This window comes from Crocodylus porosus, unplaced genomic scaffold, assembly GCF_001723895.1.
Source record: "Crocodylus porosus isolate Cpor-Errol unplaced genomic scaffold, CroPor_comp1, whole genome shotgun sequence".
Taxonomy (NCBI): domain Eukaryota; kingdom Metazoa; phylum Chordata; order Crocodylia; family Crocodylidae; genus Crocodylus; species Crocodylus porosus.
In genome coordinates this window covers 79,233,891-79,254,242 of record NW_017728931.1, presented here as the reverse complement: position 1 = coordinate 79,254,242, position 20,352 = coordinate 79,233,891, and the positions used below count along the sequence as shown (strand labels likewise).

General features: G+C 39.6%; 1 protein-coding gene across 4 annotated transcripts in view; it reads left to right on the top strand.

Moving 5' to 3' along the window:
* CNOT2 (CCR4-NOT transcription complex subunit 2) overlaps positions 1-20,352 on the top strand; it is a 111,609-nt gene that overhangs the window by 48,084 nt on the left and 43,173 nt on the right. For 3 of the 4 annotated variants that reach the window (XM_019543220.1, XM_019543221.1, XM_019543222.1), the window contains exon 3: positions 13,202-13,324. In XM_019543220.1, the coding sequence (XP_019398765.1) occupies positions 13,202-13,324 (123 nt within the window). Of the gene's footprint in view, positions 1-13,201; positions 13,325-20,352 lie in introns of those variants that run through there. The other variant, XM_019543224.1, reaches the window with a different exon arrangement.

Here is a 20,352-nt window from a genome sequence, read left to right as displayed (position 1 = left end):
ATTTCCTGTATCAAGCGTTTAAAATAACTGCGTTCTTCAGTTGTGGTAGGCCAACTGGTTTTAAATTTTAGGTATCAGATTATAATATTGACTTGAACAATAAAGCTCTTTAATTGTTAATGGAGCAGTGATAATCACTTGAACCCTAATAAGGCTTGTGCAGCAATACAGAGGTGTGTTAAGTTAGAAATATTTTTCTTAATTTGCTTTTAATAACCTTTTCTTTAATGTAATGCTGCTAATCATTTTAACTACTACTTTTATGCTGTCTTTATAGAGAAAATCAAACCTATTATTTCTCAGGATAATTTTGTGGGGTTTTTTTCATGAGAAACAAATCTTTACCAGTCAGTATGTTTGTATTTTCTAAGTTATCTAAATTCTTCTTGAATTTCATTGCTATTATCAATATGTAAAATATTACTTTAACAATATTTTACTATAGTACAAAATATATTCATCATGAGCATTCATTATTATAATTAGTGGTGTGTTTATTTTTCCTTAAAACCTTGTTGAATGCTGGCTCTTTGTTTAGTGGTTTTCAACAAGTGAAATTACATAGTTACTTCCTCTTCTACACTAATGTGTAGACACTTTTTTTTTCCTTTGCCTTTCATCTTTCTTTTAGTTTTATATTTTTCCATCTTAAATCTATTCTGAATCGGAATTAAAAGTGTTTTTAACTTTGCACAGTTGTAATTGCATGACTTTGCAAAGTGCAAGGTATTGTACAATCAGTATTGGGTATGATCATTTACTGTTATGCCCTCTTCTTGTCAAGGATGACTGAATGTTCTTCAGTGATCACTTAAAAAAAAAATGGAAGGAACTATATTTGAGCATCATTTATTTAACTGCACAGAAAACGTAGTTTATTTATCTTACTTTGTTGCACGCTTGTCAAAGGAAACAAGAATCAGTTTTAATTTGTTATTTGATTTTATTATATGTCTCCTTCCCCCAAAATCTCAGAGCAGCTTTCAATAAATAACAAAACACAAAACCAGAAAATATTTAAAATACCAAAATTAAGATTAAAACAATAAAAACAAAATATAAAAATATTAAATAATAAAGAAATATTATAACAAAATAAATACTAAAACCTAAAAATTCCATCCACTCCTGCTCCCCTGCCTGTCATCTAGGAGAGCGTCCTCCTACCCAGTCTCATTTCAGTTTCCAACCTCTTCATTTACTGCATTAAAGTAAGATATTTTCTTACTTTCCATACTCCCTCACCCATCCCCTACTATGCTTCCCAACCCTGTCTTTTTTCCTTTCTTGGATGGGGGTGGAAGGAAGAAAGCAGGAGAAACCCACCTCCCCCAGCAAACATATTGTTCAGTTTAAAAGAAGTATAACAAGAAATGTCAAAGACCCCTCCGTCCCTGCTTCCTGTTGACGTGCATGTTTATAAAATATTCCCCTTGTGTAGGAACCTGCTTATTATAAAATCTGAGGTATGGAAAAAAATGGGGCTCTTACAAACCTGCATTTCCTCAGCAAAGTGTATTGACATCAACCCGTGTTATGATTTTCTGTGTTTTTTGTAACACAGGATAGGTGCTTGATTATGATTCTTTTAACTTTTTTTAGTTCAGTAAAGTTTATAAAATATATTGACTTAGTGGAAACTTTACTCTATACTGTTTGTTTTTTTCTTAAATAATTCTGTGAACCTTTTTGTCACGGGGACATCTGTGGCTTTGTATTGGGTCTGTGGTTGCTGCACCCGTCTGATGATGGAAAACATTGTTTTATATACAGAACCAACTTTTTTACAAAACTGTAAACATTGTAGAGTATCTGAAATCATGGCTTACAGATATTTAATTTTTGAGAATATAAATGGAAAGTGTGTGTGCTTTGTTTGCTTGTTTGTTTTTTTAATGGCTATGTGTTGCCCTGTTCCATTTCGTTGTGAACAGTATAGCAAGCGGTATGCTGAATTTTAGTCTGAAGTGCTACTGCATAGAAGTTCCAAGATTTTTTTGATCTGTCGTACTTCCTCTTTCTTTAAAGGAAGCATAATATAGTATTTGAGAGGGTTGACATCTTGAGACTGATTTGTGTCAAGTCTAAAAATTATGTTAATCTGCCAGTTGAAACAGTTGCCTTGTTTCAGCTAGTCTTTTTTATAAAAATAAATCTCTTTAGTTTTATAAAAGAGGATTTTGTGAATTGAAAAATAATCCTTTTATGAGGTCACATCTAGTACTGTGAGATTTATTCTAAAGGTAGCCCAACCTACAAATTACTACACAAATTATTTTTCACGTATATTCTATTGGACTTCATCCCAGTCTTTTGTGTAAATTAAAAATTCAGCAATACAAGCCTTTTTAAATTTAAATAAAATGGAGCAGGTCGGGAAGAGATTGAGAACCCACAATGTTCTGTTTGTATTTTTGTAGTGAATACAAATTGTTTTTTTCAGTGTTAAGCTGTCATTGTGGAAAAGACTTTTGTTTTGTTTCCTAAGATATTAAAACATATAAAATTAAGATGAAGCTAAAATATATAGATATCTGTCTCTATACAGATATGTCAATATCAATATCGATAAAGATGTAGATGTATAAATGTGATGTTGACCTGAAAATACTGATCATTATATTCTTTTTAACTAAAAATAATATTTGAGTTTAGTTTCTTTTTATAAATTAAGAACTTATTACTAATGTAAAGTTTTAAGTAAAAAGCTTGGTTGTAACATTTAATTAAAGATTTGATTAAAACCATATACAAATATATAGAATATGTCCAATAATTATTTGCTAGGATTTGGGTATTAGGTTGGAGCACTTGCCTAAAACTAACTCGTTACCTGCTATAATTTAATTGAGCAACACCTTTGTTCTTTTTTTTGAGTTTTCTTTAATATAAGTGAATTACACCTTTTTTCTGCAGTAGAATTAGTCACAATAATTGAAAAGAGAAATTTGATGTTTTAATGGAAGGTAACACACATTTCCATCTTGCTGTGTACTGTAAAGAAAATTATTGTAGTTCCATCCTTGACAGCTGCTTTCCATGCTGCACCTAATCAAGAACCCTCTTGTACGAAGTGGCCACATATAACTGTTGAGCATGAAAGTTTAGGTCTGGAGGAGAATAGTGGTAAACTCTTTTGATTTTTTTTTTTTTTTTTTTCTGGGTGTGTACCCTCCAAGAAAATAATGTGCTATATCACAAAAACCTTCTTTAAATAATATTTTTAAAGTATTTTTGCTAAATGTAGAGTGATTTCCTTAGGGTTCAGGGAAATAATGTGAAAGAAAAATTTCATATTATGTGAAGCCTTTTAGATGTACTGTGGAATGATGTATCCAATTTATAGCCATTCTCAATTTAGTTTTGATATAATGTATTTAAAACCTTTTGGCCAAAATAAGTTTTACTTGTACAAAGCATTCTTCCTTTTGATATTACCATAGTTACTTGCATACCTGCCCAACTGAATAAGACACGCACCTTTTTCTGGGAACACAAAATAGAAGAGGAAAAAAACATCCTTGAAGAAAAGGTGGGGAGAAAGCAGAGGGTTGTTTTTTGTTTGGGTTTTTTTTACTTGCCACTTCAGGGGTTTCAGTCTCTGGACATGTGGGGATGAGAGAGGGCAGAGTCCTCTCATCAGCCTCCCTCTGAACCCCCAATAGGTAATGACCTTGCTACTGCAGCAGCTACTGATTTTGGCCCTCTCACAGCTGCAGACTGACACTTAAGGTATTTTTACGTGTGCTGTGGGATGTGGTACAGGGCACTTTTAATTAGTAAGCCATGCTAATTCAAAGTGCCCACATGTCATGTGCATCCCCGTACTGGTGGGGTACTTTGAACTAAAGCTCATCAATGCGTTTTATTTCAAAGGGCCCTGCTGCCATATTTTCAGTGCGGAAACATGTGGCAACACCGATGCACGTGACGCTGAATCGAGTCTATTCCGACGCACTGGATTTCCAGTGCATCGGAGCAGGTTCTGCGCACATGTGTAGGAGCCCTTAATTCAGCAGTGGCTGAGAGGGTTAAATCTCAGTAGCTGTTGGCAGTGCAGCAAAAGGAAGGGGTAGTGAGGCTAAGGCAGTATGGCTGGGGGGGAAAGGGTGGGTAGGACTTGCTGCAGTTCTGTGTAATTCCAGCTCCCGTGGAAAAATGTTTTTTCATTTTAAGATGTTCACCCTAATTATTTCCACTCCCTTACACACACTTCGTGGGGAGGGGGAGAAGGGTGTGTGTGGTATGCAAATAACCATTCAGAGTCTTCAGAAAGTCCTTGTGTACAACCTAAGCTATTAAAGTTTAAAAGTGCACAAGGACTTTCTGAAGACCCCGTATAGTGAAATTGTAAGAAATGCATCTCAATATTTCTCTCAATGGTAAATAAATACTTGTGCCCTCATTGCTAGAGTTGAGGGCCTTTTTTAATAAATAAATTCAGTAATAGCAAAGTCATGATAAAATACCAGTCAAGTATGATGTACATTTATTTGTATTAAAACTCACTCTTTTTGAAGCTTCCTCCATAAAAGGATACCTGTATTCTGTTTTATTTCCCTTTTTATTGCAGGGGTTAAAGGTCTTTCATAATTTATTGTGAGGAGATTAGTTTGTTGTACCTGTAATATTTTTTTTAAAGATTGTTCTGAAATGTATTTTCTTGAGGTAGAAATCTTAGCTGCTCCCAAATGATTGAATAAAAAATTTTGAAGCTCTTCTCAGAAGAATTCTTCAGCTGTTGTGACCTTGAAAAATAATCAATATACTTTGTTTTTAAAAATTGTTGCCATCTCTTTATGTGGAAAACTCAGAAGCTTTGTTTTTAAGAACAGAGATTCTAACCAACTCTGCATCACAAACCATTGAAAACTGGACTTACAGGTTTGATTAGAAGCATGTTTACATGGAGATCTTTTGCAATCCTACATCACTAGTGATTATCAAGGAATGTATGAACCACGGGGTAGTGTAAGGATGTAGGGTGAAATTCTGGCCTTGTTGAAGTCAGTGGCATAAGCCTTTGGTTATAAACTGTTTTCCTGTCTTTGTATACAACTAATTTCATCCAACTTCAAGACGATCTGTATCTAGGGGAAGCAAAAGGAATTCAGTAGGTTCACTTCTTAAAGAGGCCAGTATTAAGAGCATAACATAACATGAAGGAAGGATGGGAAGCGTAGTGAGAGACCAACTTGGCTAAACGAGGAACTTATGAATAACTCTTATCTTGTAAAATGAGTATAATTGAAAGTAGAAATTTGGTATTATTATGGAGATTAATATAAAGTATAGTATTGGCATGTAAGGATAACATTCAGAATATCAAGACACAAACTGAGATATTGCTAGCAAGAAATATAAAAAGCAACAAGGAAGCATTCTGTAAGTGTAAGAGCGATAAGAGTAAGACCAAAGCAAGTTTTGGACCCTGCCTGTAGGAGTGGTATTTAGTAAGGGATGATACAGGGAAGGTAGTCTTAGTCCTCTTCCTACTTTTTAAATTTCAGTCTTCGTGAAGAGGTTGCAGTCAGATGATATGCAGAGTTAGCAGCAGGGATAGAGGAGGAGATAATTGGCTAAGTTAGGAGTATTCTGACAAGTTGGACGTTTCCAGATCACCAGAACCAAATGAGATTTACCCTAGAGCAGGGTTTGGCAGTGCTTTCAGAGTACAGGCTGATATTTATGCAGCTGGTTCTTCCAGCCTGGCTGTCCAGTGGCAGCTGCTTCTCCCCACCATCAAAACACCACGGGCTTCACAGGCTAGATGGAATAACTGAGGGCCCAAAGTGGTCCACTGAAGTTATGCAGCACAGGGCAGGGAGCAGAAAGCAGAGCAGCAGATAAGACAGGAGAAGAGATTGGAGTGGTACTTGGGGAGGGTGTGGTGCTTAATTTGTGGCATGTCTGTCAAAAAGTTTGGCCCTCACTGACTTCAAGGATAAGATAATTGGGAACAACCAAAATGGATTTGTCAAGGGGAACTTGCATTTAACCGATTTGATTTTCTTTCTGTGACAAGGTGATGGGCTTTTGGAGAGGGGAGAATGGTGGATGTGATATACTTTGACTTTAATAAGGCTTTTTATATGGTCTCTAGTGACATTTTCCCTAAGAGTTAAGGGAACAGTCTAAGTTAGTTAGGTGCCCGACTGGTTTGGTCATTGTGCTTAGAGTAGTCATCAATGGCTTAATGTCAAACTGGACAGAGGTATCAGATGGGGTCTTCAGGAGTTTTGTCCTGGGTTCTGGTACTGGTTAGTATCTTTACTAGTATTTTTATTTGGAGGATTGAATTGAGTGTGCACATAGTAAATTAATGGATAAGACCAAACTGGATTGGTTGGCAGATGCTTAGGATTTGAAATGACCTTGATACACAAGAGAAATGGTTGGTTGACTGAATGAAATTTAATTAAGGACAAGTGTGTACTATTGCATTTAGAACAGGACAATCAAATTCATAAATAGAAATTTGGGATCAACTAGCTAGGTTGCAGTACTGCAGACAATGACCTGGGAATTAAAGTGGACTGGAAGCTGAATGCGTAAATCTCTTCCCTGTCCCCCACCCCCTGAAAACCAGCACTGTATTGATGTCAGATGCAAGTGTCACACAGTTAAAGTGCAGCAAGGAAAATGTTTAGGTTGGATGCTAGGAAAAGCTTTCTGCTAGGGATTTAAAGCACTAGAACAGATTATCTAGAGGTGGCAGAGGAAGTTTTTAAGCAGAGCGCTCGATTTGGATAGTAAAACATAAGTTTTTCTTGAGCAGGGCCTTGGACTCGGACTCAGATCAGGCTTTAGCAACCTTTTACTAATGCAGGCTGAACCTTGAGTTGGCATTGTGGGCCACTGATCCTATGCTGCTGTGCTCACTCCCCTACTCCCAAAACGCATGCTGCCAAAAAGCAAGGTGAATGTGAATTTGGATTGACTCATCCTTTTGCGACTAGCAAAATTGCTCCCTCAGAAACAAGCAGACAAACAAGTCCCTACTTCTTTCACCCTTGACAGCAATGCTGTTCCTTGGAGAGCTGTCTAAGGAGCTGGGGAAGAACATAGGTTTTTCTTTACTGGGTCAAACCAAAGATTCATGTAGTTCAGTATCATATCTTCATCGGTCACAAGTAGTAGATACTTTAAAGCAGAGGTGGCCAACCTGTGACATATGCTTTAAGTGGCATGGGCAATCCCTGGTATGCAACAGATGAGGAAGAGGACAGGCAGCACAGTAGGCAGGGCAGAAAGTGGAGCAGGAAAAGGGATTGGAGTGGCATTCAAGGAGGGGACAGGGTTGGTTTGTGGCATGTGTGCCAAAAAAACACTGCTTTAGAGGAAGAGTATAAGAAATGAGATGTGTGTTTGTATGACCCATGCTTTCCAAGTTGCCTGTAGTATGTTCTAACTTTGTGATTAATAGCCCTGGATAGATTTTATCCTTTGTAAACTTGTCTAATCCCTTTATTAGTCTCCATAACCTCCTTTGACAAACAGAGAGGGTAAACAAGCTGATTCTTTAGTTGATGGATTTTATATAAAGCATCTAGAAGTGTGAGGTGTTGCACATAGTCACTCAGTTCTCTTCTAGCCTCCTTCTGCAGTAGGAGACTGTAGCAGTCTCTACCTGTCAAACCTAGTAATAATCAGCTTTGCATCATTTTCCACGTTCAAGACTATATTTGCATGTGAAACAGATTCTTATTTAGATTTCTAATTTCTCCCCCCCCCACAGTCATGACATCCAAAGGCCAGCTTTACTTTAGTGCCTGCCATAACTCATAAAATAATTTTCATGCTGCTTTTTCCTCACTTGCATGTATTGTAGTGTTATGAAATACTCAATATTGTGTACAGCTGGAAAGAAAGCTCATAACAAAAATTTGTTACTGCACCTCTGTTTACCACAGCTGTTGTTTTGATATTTTAACAAAACACTTTTGCCACTGTTGGTAGAATACTTTTATGCCAATATTTTGTGAACTTTAAACTCAGTCTGGACTCTGGCACCTCATGAGTTTCCATGTAGGAAAATCTAGGAGCTCCTTCTGTTGCTGTAACTTACATTTTCTAGAAAATGTTATGCAAAATCCAGCATACTGAAAGAGAACAATGGAGAAATAGTGAGAGTTACTTTTTACTGTTGCAAAATCTTTACACCATGTCTAGTTCCCCAGTCCACTTAACTAATTTTGGTTAAAGGTTTTGCCGAGCCTAGGAGCACATCAATTTAGTGTGTGGGCTTTTTTTGGGGTTTTTTTGTTTTTTTAAGCTCTGAAAGCTCCCGGTGGCTAGCATCACAGCCAGCCAGCTTTAACTCCCCAGTCCAAACAACCATGTGTCCATTTACAACTTGGTTAACATAAAACTGCTTTTGGCACAAGTCCGGAGCAGGACCTGAATTCACAGCTCCAGAGCCATAGTAAGATACTTTAACCACCCACGCTGTAACTGCACTGCTTTAATTGATCTTGCTAAGGTATTAAATACTTATTGTTTCTACTGGTGTAATCCAGGTGGGTATTCACTGGAGAAGGGGAAAATGAGACTGAGGGCTTCCAAATCACAGTAGGAGAAGACCACTTTTACTCTCTTAATTGATCTGGTGGGAACTGTGCTTCCAACTTGTAAAAGTCAAAATTCTGAAGTGTGTGCACATCGTGCCTTTTGTTAGGTCAGTTGTTGTAGCTGATCAGGCTTCATCACCAGGGCCTGCATTACACTGAAGCAATAATTGAGTGGTTATGGGGGTGTTTTTGTTTTAATGCTGCTTGCAGCTCAGTAATGAACAAGTGAGTCCGATCTGTAGCTCTGCTACAGCTGTCAAAACCCTGTTTGATCTAGAAAATAAGTCAGCGAGCAGTGATATTTCTAAGTCACTTACGCAGTATTATCTGCACCTGCTGTTGAACAGATTGGAGAAATGTGGCCATTCTATTTTTGTTCAACTACAGGTTGTATTGAATGAATATGGTCTTGAGATTCTGTTAGTACCCTTCACTAGTAATCTGAATAAAGCATTCCTATTGCTGAGTCTCAGTCTTATCTTTTAATGGTTTCTTATAGTATAGTCCATTTTATTGTTTTTGTAAATAATTATTTATAAGAGTTTTACAATAGTTTTAAATTATAGTAACTATAAAGGGAGTTTACCAATGATAACAGAGTAAGTACAAACTTCTAGTAACAGTTTGATCCATCTTTTTTTATATAAGAAATATCTTCTTGAAAGTTTAAAACTTGTGCTAGTTTTTGGTTTGGTTTGGATTGTGTACGCTTTTGACAGCTTCTTCTTGTTCTACCTAATGTTGCTATTTTTCTCCTGTACTTTGTACATGAAGGCATTTCAGTACCCTGAGGTCTAATGTAAAGACCATGGACTGCTTTGTGTATAAGGTCAATGCATATGCTTAGTTATCAATTAAATGCGTGCACAATTGGGGCTTGAGTGAGCAGAGTCTATTTTTTTTGGCATTATTATTTTTATAATATGGTAAAACCTGTCTACTGTAATTCACAACTTATTTGGGTAACTTCACCTTCCTGAATGCATTTCCATAGCTTTTGCTTTGTTGCAATTTGATTTTGGGGTCTTCCCCTCCCTGCAATTCCTTATGGCTTGAAAACCTATTAACAGACACAGAGAGTGGAAGCTGCTGTTTTTTGTGCCCATGTAATGTTTTCTGCAAGTTTTCCTACTATAATTTAATAGAAGAATTTATCATGATAGTAGAACTCCTCCCTGGCAAAAAGGTTTTCTTCTTTTACGCTTTGCAGAGGTGGACTTGAAAATGTTATATGGGCCTCAAGTTCTTTGATCTCTAAGGAGACTAGTAGTTGCTTGACTGGTTCAGCTTGGAATAGGAGCTAGGAATAGCATCACTTGGGGATTCTTCTATCCTTTCCAGAGGGAGTGAAGCTACCATTCTGTGTTGGCTGGGTAGGGTGGAAGAGAAACAACTATAATCCCCTTAGCCTGTTAAATGCTCTATTCCGTCTGATGCGCAATGATTCAGTTCTAAGGGGATAACTTGGTGAGACATGCTTGTAGTAAAGTGAAGCTTCGTTACAAGTTTTGAAAGCTACTTGAATTCACTGAAGCAATTTCGGATGCTTTATTTTGTATTTTATAGAGCCTGTAAACTTGCTGCTTGTTGAAGGGAAAATACACTGTCCTTGCATGCATTGAAAATTTAGATCTTTGTGCAAAGGAATTTGAAATCTAAATGTTAATACTCCATTTCTTTTTAATCAAAATTTTACTGAAACTTAATTCTACTTGCAGTATTCCACGTGTAGTATTTTCAATATTGTTGTGCATTTGTTGTGTAAAATAGGTACAATTTGATATTCGCTCTTTATCAATACATTTCTTCAGAGCAAAAAACATGTCATCTGCTTGAAAAGAGCATGAAAGTTGTGGGACTATAAAAATTCTTGATAAATACTGTATCGGGTTCCCATGTTAATGGAGATTACAGTCTATTTATATGTTGGAAGTAGCAAATGATCTTCAGTGTCATGAGGGATGAGTTGTTCACTTCAAAGACTTAGTACTGGGCTGTTCTTACCCTACTAAGAGATTTGACCAGTAAAGCTGAAATGCATGACCTGTGCTCCTTTAAGGAGCAAGTATTAAAATTAGAGGTGCACTGATACATAGTTATGATTTATCAAATTGGCATCAATATAAAGAAAATTGACTATAGCAGAAATTGGCTTGAAGTGCCCGATAATTTGGCCGATTTAAAATGCTCGTGCACGCATTGCAGCGCAGCATGCAGGCCATGAGGAACACAAGCCAGCAGCTTAGAGAGCTGCTTTCAGCTGGTGTATCTGGTGTGGTGAAAGGGGACAGGGGACGGAAGGGGTGTAGGGGTGACAAATCAATACCTGTTGCAGTGAGGGAGGGAGTGGGACTGTGCGCAGCAGGGACGGGTGGGCGCGGGACAGAGCCACAGCTTGTCTAGGGTGGGTGTGGCTCCTGCTGCTGTGTGCCGCTCATCTGGTGGCTCATCTCATCACTGCTCCCACAGCTGCATCCTGCCTTGCCCCACCTCGTGCAGATCTGGGGGCACATGCTGCCCCCTCCCCTGTGTCTTCCCAGACAAGTGGCGAGAGCAGCAGTGGAAGCCGCCGGATACATGGCACACAGTGACGGGAGGTGCCCCATTCCCAGCGCCCCCTGGACGAGCTGCAGCTCTGTCCTGCACCTGCCCTGCCCCAGCTGGGCAGGGCTTATCCCAGCCTGACTCCCTCAGTGCAGGGGGCGTTGATCTGCCCCCTCATGGCCCTTCCCTCCCCCTCCCCTTTTACCACAACTAGACTCAGCTGTATCGGAAATCAGATTGGTATCAGCCAATATGCCTCCTTTAAAAATAGGCTATCGGTATTGCCCCCAAAATGTCTATCAGTACACCCCTAATTAAAATAATTGGTCTCAGAAATAAGTGTTGTTTTTTTTGGCATAAATTCCTGCTAGTCCCTAATACAGCGAAAAACTATTTTGGGATTGGCTAACTGCAAATGAGTTAGGATAGAACTGTCCAGCTTCCAAATTGTCAGGGATCTTATGCTATGTAAGCCTTGGGCCACTGGGATACTGCCTCTTTTCAACCTCTTCCTGCTACGTCGCTTACCCACATGGCTTCCCCCCACCCTCCGCTGTACTCTGCCATTCCCTTCCAATGTACTATGCATAATTCCCTCATGGGGACCTCCCTCACCTCCCCTGCCTGGGTGTGATTGATTTCCCCCCCCCCCCCCCGCATGACCTGGACATTTATGCGCATGTCCTTCCTTGCCCTGCCATCAGGAAGCAGGTGCCAGAAGAGGCAGGAGGGAGCCTGGATGCTGCTGTATCAGCTGGAGCGATGGAGGGAGTGGCAGTTAGGTGAAAGTCCGGAGGCCTTAACTTAATGCAGGCTGCTTGCAAGCTGTAAGTTGGACAGCTGAGTTGGGAAATTGAATATAGTAGACCGGATACTGTCAGGAGTTAATAGATGCTCTTTTTTGTGATTTTTAGAAGTTTAGTTTTGCATATATGTAAGGGAAAACTAAACCTCGGGACATTTGACTATTGGAAAGCAGAGTGCAACTCTTTCATACTTTTTGTTGGGGTTTTTTGGGTGTTTCAAGGTGTTAGTTTGAACATATTATACGGAGACAACAGTTTAACATTCTGCATAAAACCTATCAAAGTCTGTCCTCTTCAACTTATTCATAAGAGGAGAGAAAAGCACTTAAAATGTTAACTGCATCTGTGTACCCTGAGTGTAATGGGGTAGGGAAGGAGGAGCAAAAATATGTTAGCTTTTTTTGGTACTGAATAGTATTCATGGCAGCCAGTGTAGAATGCACTTCAAGCTAACTCATTAAAATGAAATTGGGCTGTCTGCACTCTGGTTTCAAAATGCATTAAAACCAGGTAGCTGACCCGTTTAAACATCTTTATTTTAGTATACTCAGATGCTTCGTAATAGCACGGTCTGTGTGTCTGTGTGTGTATACATTCAGACTCGCTCTCTGAGAATACCAACCTAACAAACACAAATTCTACAAATCTTCTCTTCAATTTGTTCTTTCAGTTAAGTATATAATGTAATTAATCTTTATCTATAGCAATACATCTTGATGTTACTTCGCTTTCATATTATAATATACAACATGTTTTTAGATGACAAAGGTTGGTGCTCAGGCATGAGGTAACGTAAATTTTATGGTTTCTATACAAACATACCCATGTGTTTTGTTCATTTTGTACTTGAATTAGGCAGGGGTCCTGCAGTCCTCACTTGCACGAAAATAATGGCTGTGTACAAGGCCGGTGAATTAAGATTGAATGAATGATTTTAAATCTGGCAATTAATTTTTAAGAACTTGACTTTGCAGTGTAACTATTTGTCATTCTTACGTAAGTAATTTCATATGGTGTTTTGAAGGCCAGATGTAAAATTTGGTTTGTGCATGCTTCCTTGTTACATACCAAATGTATGTGAGGGCTTTTCTCTGGTACTTGATACTCAAATGTAATATTCTTGGTGTTGGGCTCAAAAGTAACCATTTTAGTATCACGGCAAAAATATGTAGCAAAGTTAACTACATATTAAAAATTATGTAGTGTGGAAATTGTTTTATTCCTTTGTTTCTTTGGAAAGCACCTACTTACAGAGATTAATCATTTTTTCTTTTGGTTTAGGTGACAAACAGCATGTTTGGTGCTTCAAGAAAGAAGTTTGTAGAGGGGGTCGATGGTGATTACCACGATGAAAACATGTACTACAGCCAGTCTTCGATGTTCCCACATCGGTCAGAAAAAGATGTAAGCTGAGCAAACATAGTTTTGTTTTTCTTAATGGAGTCATCGCATAACGGAGATCATGTTTTGCTTCTACAGACTGTGTTTAATGTGCAGATTAATGGTTTTGTCAGGTAGAAATGTTTCATTGAGAAATTTTAGGATAACTTTTATAATAAAAAAGATGGAAGCCATGAGTTAGGCAGGTCATGTCAAAAGACGTCTAATTTAAACTGCTGGGCTTAGGGGGCTGGGGTAGTACAGGTGATAGGGCACGGCTGACAGCCCAGATGTCACAATTTGAGGCCGTAGCAGAAGTGCTCATGGCACAGCCCTGTGTGTTCTGCTAAATACCTTGTTACAAGAAGGAAGGACCACTGTGCTTCAACATATTTTTTTTGTAAACTGTTTTAGAGATTATTTTAACTTCTTTTAATATTTCAAAAATATTTTTTGTGGATTAAAAAGTAGTTTTAATAGTTTAAATTTGATTATCACAGGTCATCAGAATTAGAAATGGCCATCTCACAGTGTATGTATGTAGTAAAGATGGATTGGTATTGGACGTCAGGCAGTGTTACCTTTTAGATTAGGTTCAAATTCAGACCAAAATTTGAGGAAAGAACAAAATAATTTGGCGACATTATTTAAAAAGAAAGTTTTTTTTTTAATGCTGAATCTGTTTCGAGTGACTTATTCGCTCCCTGTTGAAGCTGATTTGGTAGGTAAAGCACAGAATGGAAAATAAATGCATTTTACATCCCTTCATGATTTGATGTATGATAACAGTAAAGTAACTTATTTCTTAGCTGTATTGAAATACCATTTCAAAGCAGCAAGTTTCCTTTTTTCTCTGGCATGCCCCCTTCCCCCCAGTAAAATCGCAAGCTGTTTTAGTTATGATGCAATAAGAAAGAAATAAGACAGTGCTTAGTGAAGCTTAGTAAGAAGTTAAGCTTTTTATTACGGTTACCATTTATCCTGTTTTCACCGAGACAGTCTGCTGAAATATGGTCTGTATATGGACTATATTCCAACACTAAAATCCTGAAATATGGTTATCTACATTTGTATGTTACTAAAGGAATATTTGAGTGGAGTAATTTTGTGCAGGCATTATGACAGGAAGTATATCTTAGAGCAAGGGTAGGCCAAATGTGGCTGGGGGGGTGGGGGGGCAGATGCGACCTGTCAGGCCATTCAGGCTGTTCTTCTATCCAGCCCACAGGGGCCGCTAAAATTTTTTAAAAAATTAATATTTATCTGTCCTGGGTTGCCTGTCATGCAGGCCTCAATGGCTTGCCAAAACTCAGAGGCCCTCTGCCCAAAATAATTGCTCACCCCAGTCTTAAAATGAAACTGAGGTGGGGAGGAGGGTGTGGTCGATTTAGGGTAAGAGTGCCTGATGCCAAGGACAACAAGAAAACATTTGTCAGAAAAGTGGACAAATAGGATATTGAAGCTTGCAAAGATGACAGGAGATAAAGGCGCCATGACAACATTCAATGGAAAAACAATTTCCAGTAGGTTTACCGAGTATTAATTCTTAATTCCTACTAATGGGTACCTGGGCATCTTTGGTCTATGACTTTGCTCATTAGTACTATGGCTTTTCCAGACTTGGGCTCATGATATCCTTAACTAGCATATACTGTGGTACATAATTGATGCTAGGCCATGTAATTGTATGTTGTGATGAAGGGGTACACGTTTAAAAACCATCAGGGCTAGGAACAGAAATTACACCTAAACTGGGTAAGTGATCAGAAGAAACAGGTTCAAATCTGTAACGCAGCAAAAGTTCAGCGCGCATAAACTGCTTTCAAAATGGCTGAAACCAATTTAAGTTAATCTTGGGTGAGTGTAGTATCAGACTTAACTGATTTAGGTCAAACCAGTTTATTGAACTTCTGGCCCAGGTCCCATCCGGTTTCAAGTTTAACTCATTGCCCCCAGCATCCCAGGATGCTTTGTACCTCCCCTACAGTCCCCCCTGTAATGCTTAAAAATATTTCCTATTGGATTTCAGTGAGAATAACCCGTGAAGATAGTTTTTAGCACGTCTTTGTCATTTGAATGGGAAAATATTTCCGGATTTTTTGTTTTAATAGGCAAAATGAGCTAACTTTTAAAGGAATTCCAAATAGGCAAGTCTTATTCAGCATTGTAAGCATATAAGGGAAATGTTCAACATTTTGGACCTTCTAAGTAGTTTCCATTTTCCACAACTACTAAACTATGCTAAAGTAGGAGGGGAAAAAAACAGCAGAACTTCTGGGGAGGAGAGGGAGAGAGTTCTGGTTGTATTCCAGTGATCCAGCCAACTATATCATGAGAACAAAAATGAATTGAGGATTAAAGCTAAGTCTACAAAGAAAATATCCATTTCATGGTGTTAGAAATGAGTTTTGTAGCAAGTGATCTCTTTGGATGGCAGATATCACTAACAGAATAGTGGCATATTGAAGTTGTTTTAATTTCTTCATTTGCAGTTTGCTTTATACTGTTGCTTCTCTTGTTGCACACATTTAATCTCAGAATGAAAATTCTGTAAAGATAATACCTTAATGGGTATTCTTCGAAGATAATATTGGTGCAATTTGTCTGAGATTCAACTCAGATTCCTGCTTCTGAGTAGGGTCAGTCCTTGTCTTGAAGTGTCAAATCCTTGTTTCAATTTCATTCTTAGTTGTTTCAGTAAGATGAAGATAGCTATGTTCCCAGAAATGTAATACTAAATACATGAATACTAAACCTGAGTACGAAATTTAGTATTATGATTTCTAGAAACATGGCTACCTTCATCTTACTGAAACACTAAGAATGGAATTGAGACAGCAATTTGGCACTTCTCTGAGGCAGGCAAATGGCTTCAGAGAATACCCATTAGGATATTATCTTTACAGAGTTTTCATTCTGAGATGAAATGTGTGCAACAAGAGAAGCCACAGTATAAGCATAAAGATTTAGGGGAATAAATAAACTGTTTGTTTTTGTCCATTCAAAGGTAGAGGTAGTATTATGGTATAGTGGGATATGAAAGGAATTTTTTAAACTTTAATTTTTATTTTTTGACAGCAGTCAAAAATAGGTGCAAGACGGTTGTGCAAAATTTAAAAGGTGATTTAGAATGCATTTTCCTTGACTCCTTCCTGTTCCAGCAAGACATCTATACTTTTTGGACACCAGATTGGATACTCTAACAATTTTAACCTTCATGTGTGCATGTGTGAAGCTTTGGTTGCTGATTTTGATTCGGAGGAGATTTGATCCAATTCGGTGGCTGAATCTCTGAATCTGAATCGAATTGGGAGACCAATTAAAAGGTCCAAATCAATTCAAAGCCTCCAAACAGTTTCAGAGAAGATTTGGAGATTCAGGCAGTCTCTGCTTGTTGCAGCTGGGAGCTGGACCTGGGCTCCGTGCCAGTAAGTTGAGGGTGGGGGAGGGGAGGCGGGAGGAGGAGGGAGTGTACTATGGGGGGGACCCCTGCCAGGTCCCATCTCCTACCTGTTCCCCCAGGCCACCTGCGCACCTCCGACCCCTGCCTGCTCTCCAAGCCTTATTGATAGCTGCTCTGCTTAGCTCCAGCATTCTGGCACTTAAGTGCAGAACCTTTTTTACTGGCTGCTGCAGTGCCTGTGAGGGCTCTGGGCTTGTGGCAGAGCCCCCTAATGCAGCACAGGACGGTGGGGGGGCAACGGGGATTTGCTCCCCCTCCCCACCTGGCAGAAGCTGATGAGTGCGGGGCTTTTTTTAAAGAGCCAGGACACTGGGGCCAGGCAGGGCAGCCATTGACAGGGCTAGGAAAGCAGGTGGGGGATGGGGCTTGTTCATTTCGGAGATTCAGCTGATTTGGCGGTGGCTGAATCTCCGAATCAGATTTGGGCAAATTGATTTGGGACAGTGATTTGAATTGCCTCGAATCACAGTCCCCCAAATTGGCCGAATCCAAAGCAAATACTAGTGGCCTAGTGCACACGTGTATGTATATTTGTATGCACTTTGTATAGACCAGAGGTCTGCAAACCTTTCTGGCAACAGGCCAGAATGATCCATCTCTGGTCCAAGGAAGGCTGGTGCTAGGACCCAGCTGTTGCAGCTGCTGTCCCTTGCTTCTCCCTGCCACTTGGTTGTGTTTTGAGACTGGAAAGCTCCAGTGCAGTGCAGGTGAAGCCCCTGCTGCCAAAACCACAGCTCCATAGGCTGGATCCAGTGGGTTTTCTAAGCTGTAGGTTGCTGAACCAAGATATAAACCATCAATAACCAGGCCCCTTTCTGGCTTTAGTAAAAGTGTCCTAGAGCCCTTTTGAGTCGTTTCACATCCATTTTATTTTCCGTTTCAGTATAATTTTCTTGTGTCTTGCTGTTTAGACTAATCTCAGCCCCATAAGACTTTTTGTAGTGATATAGTTAGATCAGTCTCTACAGAAGGGGAACCAACAGCAGCAAGTTCAAGAGACTTAAAGAATGTTAGAGACCATCAGTTTAGGCAGGTTACAAGGTATTAGTTTTCATCTAATTTCTTATTATGGAGCCGCATTCTCAACGACCAGAATGGAAATCGCATACTTGGAATGAAAAACAACCGTATAATGCTTGGTTTTTCACTAGTGACCCCAGTTCAGTGACCCCAGTATTTTGTTGTTGTTGTTGTTTTGTCAGAATATTTAGGTTTATTGGGTCAGACTCGATTTCCAGGCATTCCACTCTTCTGATGAGCACCTGCCTTTTTTGGAGGCAGTAGATCTTCATTCTTTTTACCAGTTGTCTGAGATGGTCCTGTGGTTTTCAGGAAAAAGGAAAAGGACACACCCATGAATGCAGCTTTTATGCATTCTGCTAAAGGTGGGTCTCCACTTTACTCGGAAAGAAAGTCTTAGCCAAGAAATTAGAATAAAGGTGTTAAGGAACTTCTGTTAACTTAGGATTTTTTTACACAAAGATTATGCTACTTTGAATTAATAATTTAGGCTGCAGACAGAAGTGAGGCTCCCCACTGTAACCAAGAATGCTTTGTAGGAAGCTTTCTGATTTGCAGCGATCTCCTGGAAGAAACACTGTTGGTTCCAGCAGGGATGGGAATCTAGCTGCTGGCTTTCTCTAGCAGTGGCCCCTGTGAGGCTGCAAGTTTTCAGAATGGGAGGTGGGAGAGGGAGCTTGTTTTTAAGGGTTCCCTAGTTGGCCCTGAAGGGTGAGGTGGGTGAATTGGAGCTCCCTCACTTGGAGGGTGGGAGGGGCGGTTCCAGTACACCCACCCCACACTCCAGCAAGGGCTGAAAAACCAGACTGAACTCCCTCTCCCCTACTATTTTGAAAACATTTAAAGGCTGGCAGGCAGCGCAGACAGAAGTTAACAGAAGATGCTCTGTTTTGAAACATCTTCATCTCGCCCCTTGTGCCATTTTTGAAGCCGTTTGCAGTTGGACACTTGTTTGGTCAAGGCTATAAACTGCTTTCTGTGGCCAGGTCAAGTGAAAATTTGTTACTTCTGTCTGTACCCAAGATCTCTTCTGTGGCCAGAAGTGGTGATTGAGTCCATTATGTGCATTGTGACCAGATTAGATGTCTTATTCTTCTTGAGCGCTATTGTCTTCTGAGAAGGAGAAACCCACATAATATACTGTGTCAGACTGTAGGTCCATCTTACTCAATAGTCTGTCACATGGTACATCTACATGTGTGCTTTACTGTGGAGTAGACTAATGAGTTCTACAGTAAAGCATCACCATCTACACATGCACCAGAACTATGGTGCAGTAAATTAATTCCACTGTAAGATAGTATTGTCCTTAACAGTACTATCTTATGGCAGAGTACTTGTGTGCGCTGAAATGCATGTGTAAACAGTGACAGGGACTGGCTGAGGCATGAGGATGCTAAAGTGCAGGGGTTTCCTGCCACCTAGCTTTGAGCTTTAGCAACTCATGCTGTAGCTAGCCCCTCTACCACTGGGCCCCCTGCCAAACTGGGGATACTCTGCCCTGGCTCGGTGCTGCAGTTCTGGGTGAATGGGTAGACGTTGGACCCAGTGCAGACTGCACTGGAGTTTACTGCTCTGCCTTAATGGCACATGTAGATGAACACAGAGTGGTGGAGAGTGAACAGGGTATGACCAGGGTTTTTTCCAGTGTTCCTCTCCCACTTTAGCATTTAGGGTCTAGGAAGTTCTGATTTAGAGGCTGTGGCTCTAATTCCTATATTCATTATTTATTGAAATCCAACTCTTGCCTGGTGTTCTCTGAATAAACTTTTAGTTTGCAGAAGAGAGGTCGTCCTTTATTCTTAAGTGCTCTGCCTTCTTGCATGTGAGTCTGTTAGCAGGTCATTTATAGGATCATGAGAAAGTAGGGCTGGAAGGGACTTCATGAGGTCATCTGGTCCAGTGCCCTGCTTGAGACAAGATTGTCCCTGGCCAATTGTCCAACCTGCTCTTGAAAATGTCCAGGGATAGGATTCCACAATTTCTCCAGGTAGTATTGTTCCAGTGGCTGACCATCCCCATAGCCAGAAAGTCCCTCTTAATCTTTAAAATACATTTCTTCTGCTGAAGCTTGAGACCATTACTTCTAGTCCTGACCCTTGGGGCCAGAGAGAAAAGCTCATCTCCATCCTTTCTGTAATTGCCCCTCAGGTATTTGAAGACTTTTATCAAATCTATTAGTTTTTTCTTTTCCAGATGAAATAACCCTAGTTCTTTCAGCTGTTCCTTATAAGCCTTGCTTCCCAGGAACCTAATAACTTTCACTGGTCTGTGCTGGATGCTTTCCAGTCTGCCCACATCTTCCTTGAAGTGTGGGGCCCAAAACTGGACACAGTACTCCAGGTGAGGCCTCCCCAGCACTGAAAAAAGGGGAAGGATCACGTCTGTTGATTTGCTAGTGACATTCTTGTTGATGCAACCCAGTATGCTTTGTTGGATATTTTTTTGATATCTTTCTCTAGGACGGGCTGTTCGTTTTCTCTCCCAGCTCTTTGACAAAAAGGAAAAGGATACAGAACAGTGAATCTCAGCAGCATCAGTGTGACCTCTGGAGGGATTTGTCATCTTT